The sequence below is a fragment of the Dermochelys coriacea genome, chromosome 9 (assembly GCF_009764565.3).
Source record: "Dermochelys coriacea isolate rDerCor1 chromosome 9, rDerCor1.pri.v4, whole genome shotgun sequence".
Taxonomy (NCBI): Eukaryota; Metazoa; Chordata; order Testudines; family Dermochelyidae; genus Dermochelys; species Dermochelys coriacea.
The window spans coordinates 51206076-51218929 of NC_050076.1; the positions used below are offsets into that span (position 1 = coordinate 51206076).

At 52.4% G+C, this 12854-nt stretch overlaps 1 protein-coding gene across 4 annotated transcripts in view; it reads right to left on the reverse strand.

Annotated features, from left to right (window-relative positions):
- The window catches only part of DGKG (diacylglycerol kinase gamma), a 156602-nt gene that overhangs the window by 53270 nt on the left and 90478 nt on the right, over positions 1–12854 (reverse strand). For all 4 annotated transcript variants that reach the window (XR_006274008.1, XR_006274009.1, XR_006274007.1 and 1 more), the window contains one exon: positions 4642–4732. Coding sequence is in view for 1 of the 4 variants with exons in the window: in XM_038416720.2 (XP_038272648.1) it covers positions 4642–4732 (91 nt within the window). In the remaining 3 variants the exon portion in view is untranslated. The remainder of the gene's footprint in view (positions 1–4641; positions 4733–12854) is intronic.

Below are 12854 nucleotides of genomic sequence, written 5' to 3' on the forward strand. Positions count from 1 at the left end.
AACTTGGGTGGGTTTGTGATGGCTCTAAGAACCCGGTACAAACACCACATACACACACAACACACTGAAGAACATCGAACAAGGAGGGAATGTCTCCCCCCCTTTTACCCTCCTCTGTTTGTGTGCCAACCTGGTACAATGGGCTCTTTGAGAAGGGGCAGCTGGCAGGGAGGCTGGCCATAGAAATGTGCAGCTGGGGGAAAACCAAATTCATTTCCAGGAGCTGTCCCGTAACGGATGCCAATTTCCAAAACAAAACCACCATTTCTCTGACCTCATGGCAGTTGCCTCAGAGCTGGAAGGAGGCTGGACTGGGAATTTCAACTTAAAATGCTGCTAGGTTAACACTTTGGTGCCTGGGATGGTGATTTACGTAACACAACCATGCTTGCGATGGAGGTGGAGTGCCTGAAACACCTGCACTTGCGTCGATCTCAAACCACGGGATGCATCACTATGCAGCATGGCTTCCACACAACATGCAGAGACACAAAAGAAAAGTCTGGGATTTTAACAACCCCTTCCCCTCCCAACTTTTACCCACATCACATAGCAGCACCACCACCTGTTTGGGGGAGTGTGTACCTTACTGCATCATCCACATCACACAATCTATCACCTTCAAACGCAAATCCTAGGTGTGGCTCAGAGATCAACAGCTTCACTCTGTTTAAAGCAAGCCTGTAATTTTGCCAGGCTAGCTGACAGAACAGTTCAGGGCGGCCGGCCAGTCACAGAGTCAGGGATCAGTACCAGGGACCAAGGGGTGACCTCAGTCATCAAGTCAGAAATGTGACATCTTGGCAGGTCAACTCCCCTCCAGTGCCTACAGTAATCTGACCTTTACTGGTGATGCTGCCTTGCACACCTTTCCTTTGCTAATTACTCCGGACTACTTTGGTCTGGTTGCTGTGGATGCTGGGTGATGGCCTGTGATACATAGGAGGTCACTAGACAATCTGGTGACCCTTCTGGCCTTAAACACTATGACTCTATATTCCCCTGCCCAATGTTCCTAATATCTCATCTAAATATCCTTCTTTAATGACAAACTATTGCTAACTTTTCTGTCCTACTATCTTGTGTGGATGTATAAATTGCCTTCCTTCACTGAGGTTTTTATACTGAGGGGTTATAGTCTGAGTTCCTATGTTGTCATTAGTATTTATTGTTTGCATTGAAGTAACAGCCAGGAACCGCACCCCAGGTTCAGGACCCCACTGTGTGGGGCAATGTACAGACATGGCCGGGCCCCAGGGAACTCACACTCTGCATGCCAGCCAGCAGGCAACAGGAGGACACCCCAGATGAATGGGCGAGGCTAAAATGGGAGGATAAATTGCCATAAAGCGAACACAACATCCCAGAAAAGCTGGTCACACCCCTTGCCAATGCCAGTTGAGAGGGATTTGTAGAGACACATTGTGGCAGGTATGTTTTTAAAATGGGATTTAAAAGAGTACAAGGTGGCAGCTTTATGAATTTCTGTGGGAACTTTTCCCCGGGAATGGGTGGCGAAGGGGGAGAGTGCATGGAGATTGTTGGGGGAGAAGCGGACAGGCAGGCTGGTACCGTTGGGGCCGACAGCTCGACAGGTGAGCAAATCGGATGGAGAGGAGGGCTAAATGGAGAAGGGCGTTAAAGCCCAAGATGCTGAGCTTGCGTTTGCTGTGGTGGAGGAGAGGGGCCAGTGGAGGGACATGAAGGCGGAGTTGGTGACCCTAGCTGCTGTGTTTTGACAGTTCTTTGGCAGTAGTGTCTTACTCTCCAAGTTTGGAAATCATTCCATTCTCCCTTTTGGTCTCTCTCCGGTTTTGCTGTATCTTTCCTATGCCAAAGACACCTGGCTGGCATGAACTCGGCCTGATCTGGCTGCCCCGGGCAACACAGGGAGGACCATTACTTCCCTTGCTAACCCAGAATTCTCTTTCACAGGAGAGTGGGAACCCAGCCGTGAGGCCCAGGTCCACAGCTGTCTCCCCTCACTTTGTCCACAAAGTGAACCATCCCTGCCCTTCAGACACTTCACCCCAGCCCTCCCCAATCAGCTGCAGTCACGGTCCTTTCCCCCCCCCATGCCCCCACAAAGCCATAGCTGAGGGGCTGAAAGGGGAAGGGCCTGCTGTCCTGTCTTTGACACCTAACTGGTCCTTCTTTGCTTGACTGACATCAGAGGACAGGACCCATCCCCTTGTCCATGCTGGGGAGCGAAGCCCCAAGAAAGCATCCCCCCCAACCCCCGGCCACATATCCTGCATTACAATGGATCTAAGATGCATGACAGGCCCCCGGGGCCCACTGCTCAACAAAAGTGAGGCTCTAATTGGCCATGATAGCACAAGTGCTGCACAGAAGGTGACACACCTGCTTTCGGAGTGCTCCTCCACTTCTGCTATGCGGTCACACGCACCAGCTGGCCTCGGAATTCCACCTGGTCCACGCCCACAGCAGTGACATGAGGGCAGGTGCTTGATGGGGTCTGGGTGGTTTGTCAGGTAGCAAAGAGGGGGGTTTCCACCACCTCTCTCTCACCCAACATCTCTCCCCAAGACCTATCCTCACGGCCGCTTGGTTCCTTTTCTGCCCTCCGCTCCCCATACCCAGCAGTCCCCATGATCCCACCTCCACTAGCTCAGTACAGGTAGTTCTGCCTGACCCAGTGGGTACTCCTGGGACTGGCGTTCTGCTCTCTCTGCCTGGGCAGAGCTGGGGGAGGAATTTCCTCATGGACGAGGGAGGAAAATTCCACTGCTGGAAGTAAAATCCACATGTATTTCTCCATCTGTGGATGGGCTGAATGCATGGTGCTGTCTTTGACTAATACCAGCCCCTGCATCATACGCCCTCTGCTATCTATAGCATCTTTCTCCCTGGTTCCACCTCCCACGCTTGTCTGCAGTGCAGGATTTCATATGCAATACTATTCACCCTCTTTTAGTTCCCTCTCAACCTTTCCTATACAGACTGTAATTAAGGGATGAGATACCCTAATCTCCCGGAGTGTCTCCTGGGATTTTCTTTGCTGGACATGAATTAAATTGCAAGCAGCATGGCTTGCATGGTCAGATCCACATCAGCCTTTGTGGCAACCGACCTGTTTTTTCTAGCCCTCATGAATAAGTAATAAAAGGTTCATTTATTCAGAGATAAGGAAAGCAGGAAGTTTACAAAAAAACACAGCACAAAAACCCCAATGCGAACTGTAAAATGACAGAGCTCTTAGCAACCACTGGCAAGCGGCTCCCCCTTCCTTCTTTCTCTAATTAAAGGCTGTTTCCATGTCACCCAAAAGCGGCTGTGTGCGGACACAGCGTTTACAGAGAGAGACTGTTCCAGGCCCACTCTCCAGTACAGCTGCAAGGCACAAACAGGAGTATTCTGTTCTCCCGCAGCTGGCTGCAGTTAGGGCAAGCGCCCTGCTCCAAGCTCTCTGGTATGCGTTTAAGGAGAATTCACCTTGCAAATATACAAACTTGGCCAAAATATTTTCCTGAGCTGTCTTGTCCATTTCCTTTCCCTGGGTTGCTAATCAGGAGATCTGATTGTCAGCAGAAGCCTGCTCCTTTCAACCAGCTTCCTCCCTGTACGCAGCATATCTAGTGACATCACGCCCCAGTGCGGTCACGTCATCGCTCCTGGACCGAGCTGTCACTGAGCAAATCAAGCAGGAGTACAGAGCTGCTTTCAGTGGAGAACACTGCTATTCACATACCAACTACTGAGTGAGGACAGGACTGTTCAGGGGAATATGCTAAAACATTTGCAAGATGCAGTTACATCAGTATAGTTCAGGTCAGGAGTTGGGCTTTCTTGGCCTAACACTCTAATGATCACTATTTATTATTTTCACTGGCATGACGCTCAGAGGCCATAGTCAGAATCTGGGCCCCATTCTTCTGGGTGCTGTACACACGCAGAGGAAGAAATGCTGCTTGCCCCAAAGAGTTTACAGTCTACTTGTTGAATGCAACAGTGGTGCATTGCTAGAGATTGGATACCTGCCTGTGCTTGGAAACAATACTTTAGGGAAACAAAAATGGAAGCAGGTTTGTATGGTCAGATACCTGCACCGATGGGTAACATTTTCAAAACCACTTACAGGACTTAGGAGCCTACGGGTAAAATTATCAAAACATCTAAATGATTTAGGATCCTAAGTCCCATTTTCAAAAGTGGCAGGCATTTATGGCCAGATTTGCAAAGGTATTTAGACACCTGAAGATGCAGATAGGTGTCTAGTGGGGTTTTCTAAAGCATCTAAGTAGGTTTGGTGTATAACCAATCCAATGAAAGTTAGGCACTGAGGTGCTTTTGAAAATCTCATTAGGCATCTATCTGCATCTGTAGGCATCTAAATACCCTTTGAAAATCTGGCTGTAAGTGCCTAAGTCACTTTTGAAAATGGGACTTGGTTTTCTAAATAACCAAGGTGCTTTCGAAAATGTTACCCTCTGCCAATCAATATTCTGATTCCAGCTCGCTACCGGCCACAATTCACTGCCACTCCTGGAAGTCCCACACTGGGCAGATGTCTGAGAGCCACCATTTCATTCCCAGGAACACAGCCTCTGGGAGGAGATGCTGGTGGGAACGCTGTCAATGCCATGCTTGGACAAATAGTCACCGTACGCTGGAGCTCACCTCGATCTCTAGGTAGTCGTGGAGCTTCTTGCAGGTAGCAGCGAAGGTTTCAGTAGTGCCAAATTCAAAATACCACAGCTTGTTCTTCATCCTGACACACAGAACAGAGTTGGGATGACTCATTAGCACATTTGTCTGGAGACATGGCTCCACTCCTAATGCCTTCCCCTCCAGGCCAAGGTTCTCCAGCCTCACTGACAGGGGCATTGTACCGGCCTGCTGCTGAGATCCTGCCTGCAAGCTTGTCTCCCAGGAAAAGTGGGATACCGTCACATGGAGTGACGCTGGCTAGCCAATGTGATAGTCACATGCCCCGAGACCAACTGAATATGGGCTATTGGGGTGGCTGGCCAGGCTCAAGGGTAGAGAAGTGGAGACGTTTCTGAAGCCCTGAATTCATGCTGGCAAGGGGATAGCAGCCGCAGCTTTGGATACACAAGATGAATCATTGAGCTTTGTGATGAGTTATGCATACCCTGCACTGGAGAAGAAAGGGTTAACCTCACACTATGGGCGACAGAAGTCCCACCCCTCAGGCTGTGCTAGGCATATACCAACTGCTGCCTCAGTATAAAAGGGAGCAACCCAGCTCATTTTAGATAGATGGCTGGAGGAGGACCTTCAGCTGAAGCTCCTGCTGAAGAGCCTTTGCGGCAAGAGCCAGAGACCTTGCAAGCCGGATTGGAGGCCTGGAGCCCAAGGAGCCCAGGACGATTGTCCATGCTGAGGAGCTCAGAGACCCTGATGCCCCATGGACAGCAGCTTCTGGAACTATGGGAGGAAGTGACCTGCGGGGGTGAGCCAGTGGTATCTCCCACCCGAGTGAGGTCATTGTGTTTTGGTGGGATTCCCCACTAACCCAGTGACTGACCGCTCTGTCAGTGTTAGGGCCCTGAGTCAGGGCCCAGGCTCCCCTACTCAGGCTGTCATCCCCCTGGTGGCGGCCCCACCTTTCCCCACCACATTGACTCTGGCCATTGGGCTGTGCTGCCCTATGCCTGAGGACTACCATATTGACTGTAGCCATTAGGCTGTGCTGCCCTGTGTCCAAGGGCCACCATATTGACTGTAGCCATTAGGCTGTAATTCTGGCCATTGGGCCGCACCACCCTGAACCTGAGGGTTGTTAGCTGAACGCTGTCTGCTAAGCCACCCTGCCCTGCCCCTGTGGTCGATTACATGGACTTTAGCCACTGGGCCGCACTGTCCTTGGGATGGGGGGTTGTTAAACTGACTCCGGCCACTTGGCCGCATTGCCCTGAGTGTAAGGGCTGCTGTACCTGGCCGCCAGGGAGACTAACCGTGGTGATATCACCGTCTTGCCCTGCCCCAAATGGGAACAGGGTGTGCATACACTGTGACAAGCATGTTCACACTGAGCAGGGCAGTGGGGTGAAAATCTGGAGAGCAGAAATTCCTGCTTTCGGCCAGGCCTGGCACATCACAGGAGCAGCTCCACACCTTGACAGCTAAACCAGGCAGGACAGAGACAGTCGGGTGTCAAGTGACCGGAGCCTTCTCTGGCACCACTCAGGGTCTGCAGTAACAACTTGGAAAACACAGCAGCAGTCACAACGGGGGTTCTTGGAAGCAGGGGTCCCCCCAGCTCCTCCTGGACAGAGGTGGGGTGGGTCAACAGCTCTTCTCAGTCTCCAGCTCTCCTCTTGGGTGGAAGGCACTGCACCAGGGAATGGGGTACAGCAGAGCCAGGCAAAGGAGACCTCCAGCAGGCTCTCTGCTCCACCCCCTTCCCTAGGGGTCAGGAATCCTACCAGCCCCTCATGGGCCATTACCCCTGTTGGGAGGAGAGGAACTGGCCCCCAGAGCAGCAGCAGGGGGGTGCACCTCCCCAGTCACATGTCAGCTCTTGGCACATGGGTTTGAGCGGTGGAGGGCAGCATGGAGAAGAGGCTGGGAGCGTGGCCAGGGATCGCTTTGCCCAGCAGGGTGGAGCGAGGGCTAGATTATGGAGGCACAAGGAAGCAGCTAGCTTGGTTAAAAGGAGACTGAATAGAGGAAAGAGCTGGGCCAGGCAGGTCAGGGAAGATCCCAAAAGCAAGACCCCAAAGCTGTCAGTGGGGTGAGTGGTCAGGGTCTAGCGGCAAAGGACCAAAAATACAGAAATATCAATTAATTGCCCATTTGAACCAGGGATTAAGGTGATTTAATGCTTTCAGAGTCCCCTGCATGCTTTGGGGTGCTAGCCAAGTAAATAATAGGGTAGTAATAAGCTGATTGAATTAGCTGCTATAAAGCCAGGAGCAGGGAGAGTAGGGAAATGCATTGTGGGTTGGATTAAAGTACACTGTGGTCTTGGGGAGAGTGGCTAAAAATCAATGGGATTCACTAGAGACAAATGCAAAATGCTTTCATTGGCACATGCCCAAACACAAATGGGGGTGTCTGGCTAGGAAACAGTAGCACACGCCAAGATCTAGGGTTGTAGGGGAGGATTGATTATACATTAGTCAGCAATGCAAAGCTAGAGCAAAAAAGGAGCATGCTATATTGGGCTGCATCAATAGGACTGCGTGTAGAACAAGCCACGTAATTCTTGCTGTCTCGCTATCACTAGTTAGGGCCATCGGGGGCACTGGGGACAGCTCTGTGGCCCAGAATCCCCAAACAACGGAACCTGATTTTCAAAGGCGGTTGTCTAAATGAAAGCACCCAAACAAGTACTTTGCAGCTGAACTGGTCTCTGGATACCGCCAGCAGCCAGCCTTAGAAACGTACATTTACCTGTTGCAATGGTTACTGGGATATTGGCACTAATCCCCGATTCTGCGTTCCAGGAATCCCATCAATATCCAATTGGTGGATTTGGTAGGTTTAAGAGAGCCAAATGTGCCTGCTGATTTGAGCACCTAACTGAGCAAGTGGGAGCCTCCCTGCAGTGCCCAGGTTTCAAAACTGCTCAGTTGGCAGAGTGTTCAGAAAGCATCAGAAAGGCAGACTGGAAGGGTCAGAAAACTGGGCATGCTCAGTCTAGGGAGGGGAGACAGGATAGCTGTCAGCAAATACTAACCTGAAGTGATGTTACACAGAGCACAGGGACTCGTTATTCTAGTACCCAATGAAAACAGACCACGTACTAACAAGTCAAAGCTTCAGCAGAGAAATGTAGCCAAAATCTGGGCCAGGTTCAGCCTAGGATCTAAGAATAGACCCTAGTGGAGGCCTTGGCAATAGAGGGGGAGAGAGGGAAGCTGCAACAGTGGAAAGCACCCGAAACCCCTCTCCATTCTGGGGGCTCAAAGATGGCCCAGAAAAGTGAGGAACTCTGGCTAGGGATGGGGCATGGCCAGAGCAGCTGGAGGATGGAATGAGTTAGTGCACCAGCCTGCACCATCAACCAGCCCCATGGAAACCCAAGAAAGAAGGAGACAGCAGGACTCATCTTGCTCACCTGCCAGTGCACCAGGGTGATTTACACTTTCCCTCCCCAGCCGCAGGGACTCTGTCCCTAAGCTAGTAAGAACGACTAGAGAACTCAATGGAGCAATTTGCAATTGGAGGAGGATATGGAATGACCATGGCTGAAGACAGGCAAGGCAGGATATGACGGGCTGAACATCTATAGGGTGACAAACTCCATCTGGTCGTCACGCAAAAGGATCTGGGAAGATTTACATTCTTCATTGTTATTACGCAGCTAGCAGTCACATGGATGCAAAGGGCAGTGTGACAGGACTCTTATGCGACAGTGATAAAGAATCACTGAAACAACTGCATTGTAACACTGAACAAGGAACTTGATTAGAATACAGAAAAGTAAGTATTACCCTTAAATCTACTGCCTTTCCAACTAATGAGCATTTCTTCTGCTCTATTCCCAGCGGTGCCAACTCTCATGGTTTTATCATGACTCTCATAAAATTTGGTGATTTTCTTAAAGCCCCAGCTCCTGGAGTCAGGGGATTCTGTGAGAATCTCAGCTTTTATTAAAAAAAATGCAAGTGTCTAGTGCTCCTCGTGGCGGAGAAAAGCTTGAAAATGTGACCCTTAGGGTATGTCAACACCACAGTCGTGTGTAGACATACTTGAGCTAGATTTGATCTAGCTAGTTCAGGTATGGGCTAAGTAAAGCTGCAGCCACATGGGCCTCAGCTTGGGCTGTACAAGCCTGCCTGGAAGCCAGGGTAATTACGAGGGTAGCTAACCTGCAGTGAAGTGTGTGCTACCACTGCTCCAGTACCTGAATTAGCTGTAATACACGCCTCATGCTACATACAGGACAGGGGTCCAGATACAGTGTGACAGGGATGCCCATGGAATAACAATAAAGCAGACATGTGGCTTTCTGGTGCTGTCAAAAGGGAGGGTGCTTGACAGAGTTTCCAGACACCTGGATGAGATGGCTGTGACGTATCCACGGAAATCATTTATGGCTCTGGCTACCCTAGCAACAGGGTTGGCCCTAGACCAAATGGTGCCCCAGGAGAGGAGAGTCTTTGGCATACCCATCCCCTTCGTTAAATTTTTGAATTCCTTGTTTTGTATTTCATTTGTAGCCCATTTCACGACTTGGATGCACAATTTGCATGCATGATTTATCCCGATCATATAAGACGCTCAATTTGCATGCTAGAATCTGTAAACAACAAAAACAGCCCCTCAAGTCCATCACTCCCCAAACCTGGCACCCCAGCTGGTCGCCTGGGTTGCCTGCCCCTAAATCTGGCCCTGCCTAACAAAACAGCACCATGTTTACACAAGTGGTTGTGGTCAAACCATGTGAGTAGGTGGGATTTCCTTGCTTGCATGGCTAGAAATCAAACTATGTTCTAGCCATGTTAAAAGTCATGCTTAACCTGCCTATGCTGGGCTACTATGCATTTCAGGCAGCTGGGGCTGAAGACAGTTAGATCCAAGCAAGGCACAGCCCCAGTTTCTGAGCAGACCATGCTCCAGTCCTACCTCCGCTGCCAGTTCTACCCCCATACAGCGGAGCCATTACAGTGCCTCTTAGCAGCTGGGGAGGTTCCTAGTGCACACACGGCCCAAGGCACTATCACCTGGCACAGATTCCTCTGCGCACACACTCGGGAGGCAACCTGTTCCAGCCATGTCTGGCCACCGACAGGCCATTTTTAACCATGTACAAAGAGAGCCTAGGTCTTAGGCACCTCCATGTCATGGCTGGAAGGGCTCAGGCCCTGCCTGGCACACAGCACTGCTGAAAAGCCCACCTCATCCTTTAGGTGCCTCAGTAGGAAATCTGGTCTGGATCTTCGGGGTGGGGGAGGAGAAATGGGGGAGGAGAGCCACCGGGATCCACCAGCCAAACGCGCCCTCACTGCTCCTAGCTGTGAGAAGGCAGCGGAGGGGTTGCAGTCAGACAGCAGCGATTACAGAGGACAGGGGCTGTCTCCTCAGCTCCCCCCGCTCCAGAGGCTGCATGCAGCTCTGCCAGCCAGGGAAAGCAATGACTTTGCTTTCCAGTGATGTGTCCAAACCCACCACTTGTCAGAACTGGCTTCGTGCCTGGGGCCAAGCAGGCTCACACAGACTGAGCCAATAGCAAAATCTGTCAGTAGCAGTTTTGGACCTTGCACCAGCAGCTCCTGGACGGGGCAGTGGGCTCCCTGCAAAATCCCATTGAACCAGGAGAGCCCTGCTCCACCTTAAACTTGATGCCTCCCTGCTGGTTTGCCTGGTACAGCCCGAGCTTCCAGGGTCCGCAGCCCTGCCATGTGGACTGCCCCAGGACCAGGGAGGAACCCCAGGGCTTCCAGGCTCCCGACTCCACCATCGTCACTTCTCAGCATCCCAGGTCAGAAGGGGAGATTGCAGCACCGGGGTCCAGGTGAGGAAGTCAACATGGAGGCACGGTGGACTGCTAGGAGGAGGCAGGAAGACAGCAAGAGAAACCAAGAGGAGATTCAGGCTGGGGGCGTGCCGGGGGGAAGTTGTTAGGCGAGGCCACGGTGCTGCGTGGATGCTGGATCTCTTGTGGGGAAAAGAGCAGAGGACATGCAGTTTGGAGGGGCCAGGCCACCTGTCATGGACAATGAGTCACTGGTCTTCACCAAATAAGTGCCCAGGGCTCATCCCCTGCGTTACAAGGACCAAATCTGGAACCCTCGGAAGTCACTAGAATTTGGTCATTGACTCCAACAGGATGAGATGTGAGGGTTTAGCAGGAGTGGCTGAATAAGCCCTCAGCACCCACACACTGCAGCCCAAAAATGACAAAACCACGGCCTGACTGGCACTCCTTTTGAGCCACCTGGGATTTGAGCCAGCAGGGAGCGGCTCCCATTCTTCTTAACTGTTATTCAGCTGGCTCTTGGTGGCAGGGGAGAGATGGAGAGACAGGGTGCATCCGCCTGAGGTCTTCCCTTGGCTATTTGTTCTGTGCTGGGCTTGTTTGACACCCCGGGCTGTGCTTCAAGGATCTGCCTCAGGATCAGAGAGTTCTCTACTGTAGCCCAAAGCTGGAGCTGAGGTTCTCTGGTGCTTCTCTAACAGGTATTTCTGAAAATCATGGCCCTCAGGGGGAATCTGCCTGTGTGTCTCTTGCACGGATCACAAGCCACTGGCTCCTGCTGCCCATGTGCCATTTTTATAAACTCCAAGTGAAACATGAGCTAGTCCAAACCTGCGGCTCTGCCCGTGCTGGATAGCCTGCTCTTGCTAGCCCTGGAGTTTGGAGCTAATTGTAAAGTGTGAATGAATGTAGCTGGGTTTGCAGCCAAATCCTACCACCTTTCCAAGAAGGCTGAAATATCCAGCCCTATAGGACGGGTGAACCGAGACACCCAACACGGCATAGATCACAGTACACTGCATGTTTGTTTCCTCAGCCCAGGTGCAGCTTCTGGGCCTCAAGCGCTCCCACTGTTGTTGTTTCTATTTTACAGCGGGTTGGATTAAGTCTATCATGGCTCACCATCAGAGCCCAGATCTTAACCTTTGACGCATATGGCAAAGCCCCTCTTCTTACTGCCTTCTCCAAAAGTGCAGGCTGCTCCTTTTTGACCCGACTGATTAGTCAAAGTGCGGGGCCCTAGGGATGTTCCAGCTAGAATGAGACATTGATGGAGGCTGCTGTTTTCTTTGCTGTCACCTTGTTTAGTTACTAGGAACCAGAGGCAGCAGGTTTGTAGAAATTTTGGTGGTGCCCAGAACACCCAGAAATCCCCCCCAAGCCCCCCAAACTCCTCCCACACACCTGCCTAAGGCTCTGGGAGGGAGTTTGGGAGGAGAAGGGGGTCTGGGGTTCAGGCAATTGGGGTGCACGAGGGGGTGGGGATGCAGGCTCCGAGAGGGAGTTTGGGTGCAGAAGGGGTGAGAAGTCACGCTCTGGGAGGGAGTTTCAGTGCAGGGGGTATGAGGGAGTTTGGTGGGGAATGGGGTCTGGGGTCTGGGTTGGAGTTCGGGTGCAGGCTCTGGGCTCAGGCAGGGGATTGAGGTGCAGGAGGGGTGCAGCCTCTGGAAGGGAATTTGGGTGCAGAAGGGGTGAGAGGTCGGGCTCTGGGAGGGAATTTGGGTGGGGGAGGGGGTCTGGAGTACAGGGTCTGGGAACGAGTTTGGGTGCTGAGTGTAGGCTCTGGGCAGGGGGCAGGGGTGTAGGAGGGGGTGGGTGTGCAGGCTCTGGGAGGGAGTTTGGGGACAAAAGTAGGTGCAGGGGAGGGGTAGGAGTGCAAGAGGGAGTTGGGGGGAAGGGGTGCAGGGTGCAGGATGGGTGTGCAGGATGGGGGCGAGTGGTGCAGGCTCTGGGAGGGAGTTTGGGGGCAAGAGGAGGTGTGGGGGTGCAGGATGAAATTTGGGGGCCAAAGGGTGTGTTTGCGGAGGGGGTGTGGATGCAGGCTCTGGAAGTGGATGTTCGATTCTCACCTGGGGCATCCCTTCCAGCAGCAGCTCTTAGGCGGGGCAGACCGGGGAGGGGGGTCTCCTCACGCTGCTGTCTCCAGGCACCGCCCTTCCGGCTTCCCATTGGTCGCAGGGGCGTTTGGGGCGGGGGCAGCACGCAGCGGCACAACCCCCTCACACTGGCTGCAAGGACCTGCTGGCAGCCATGTGGAACGAGCGCGCGGGAAGCCGCTCAGCCCTGCTGCGCTGCTGGGTGGTGGCGGGAGCCCCCGGGCTGTTTTAAATCACCCAGGGGTGCCAGATGGGGCCGGGGGAAGCGCGAGGGGAGTGTGTGTGTGGGGGGGAGGTGGGAAACTTTGCTGGAGCCGGGCCCCTAGGACAGGAATATTCCTGGT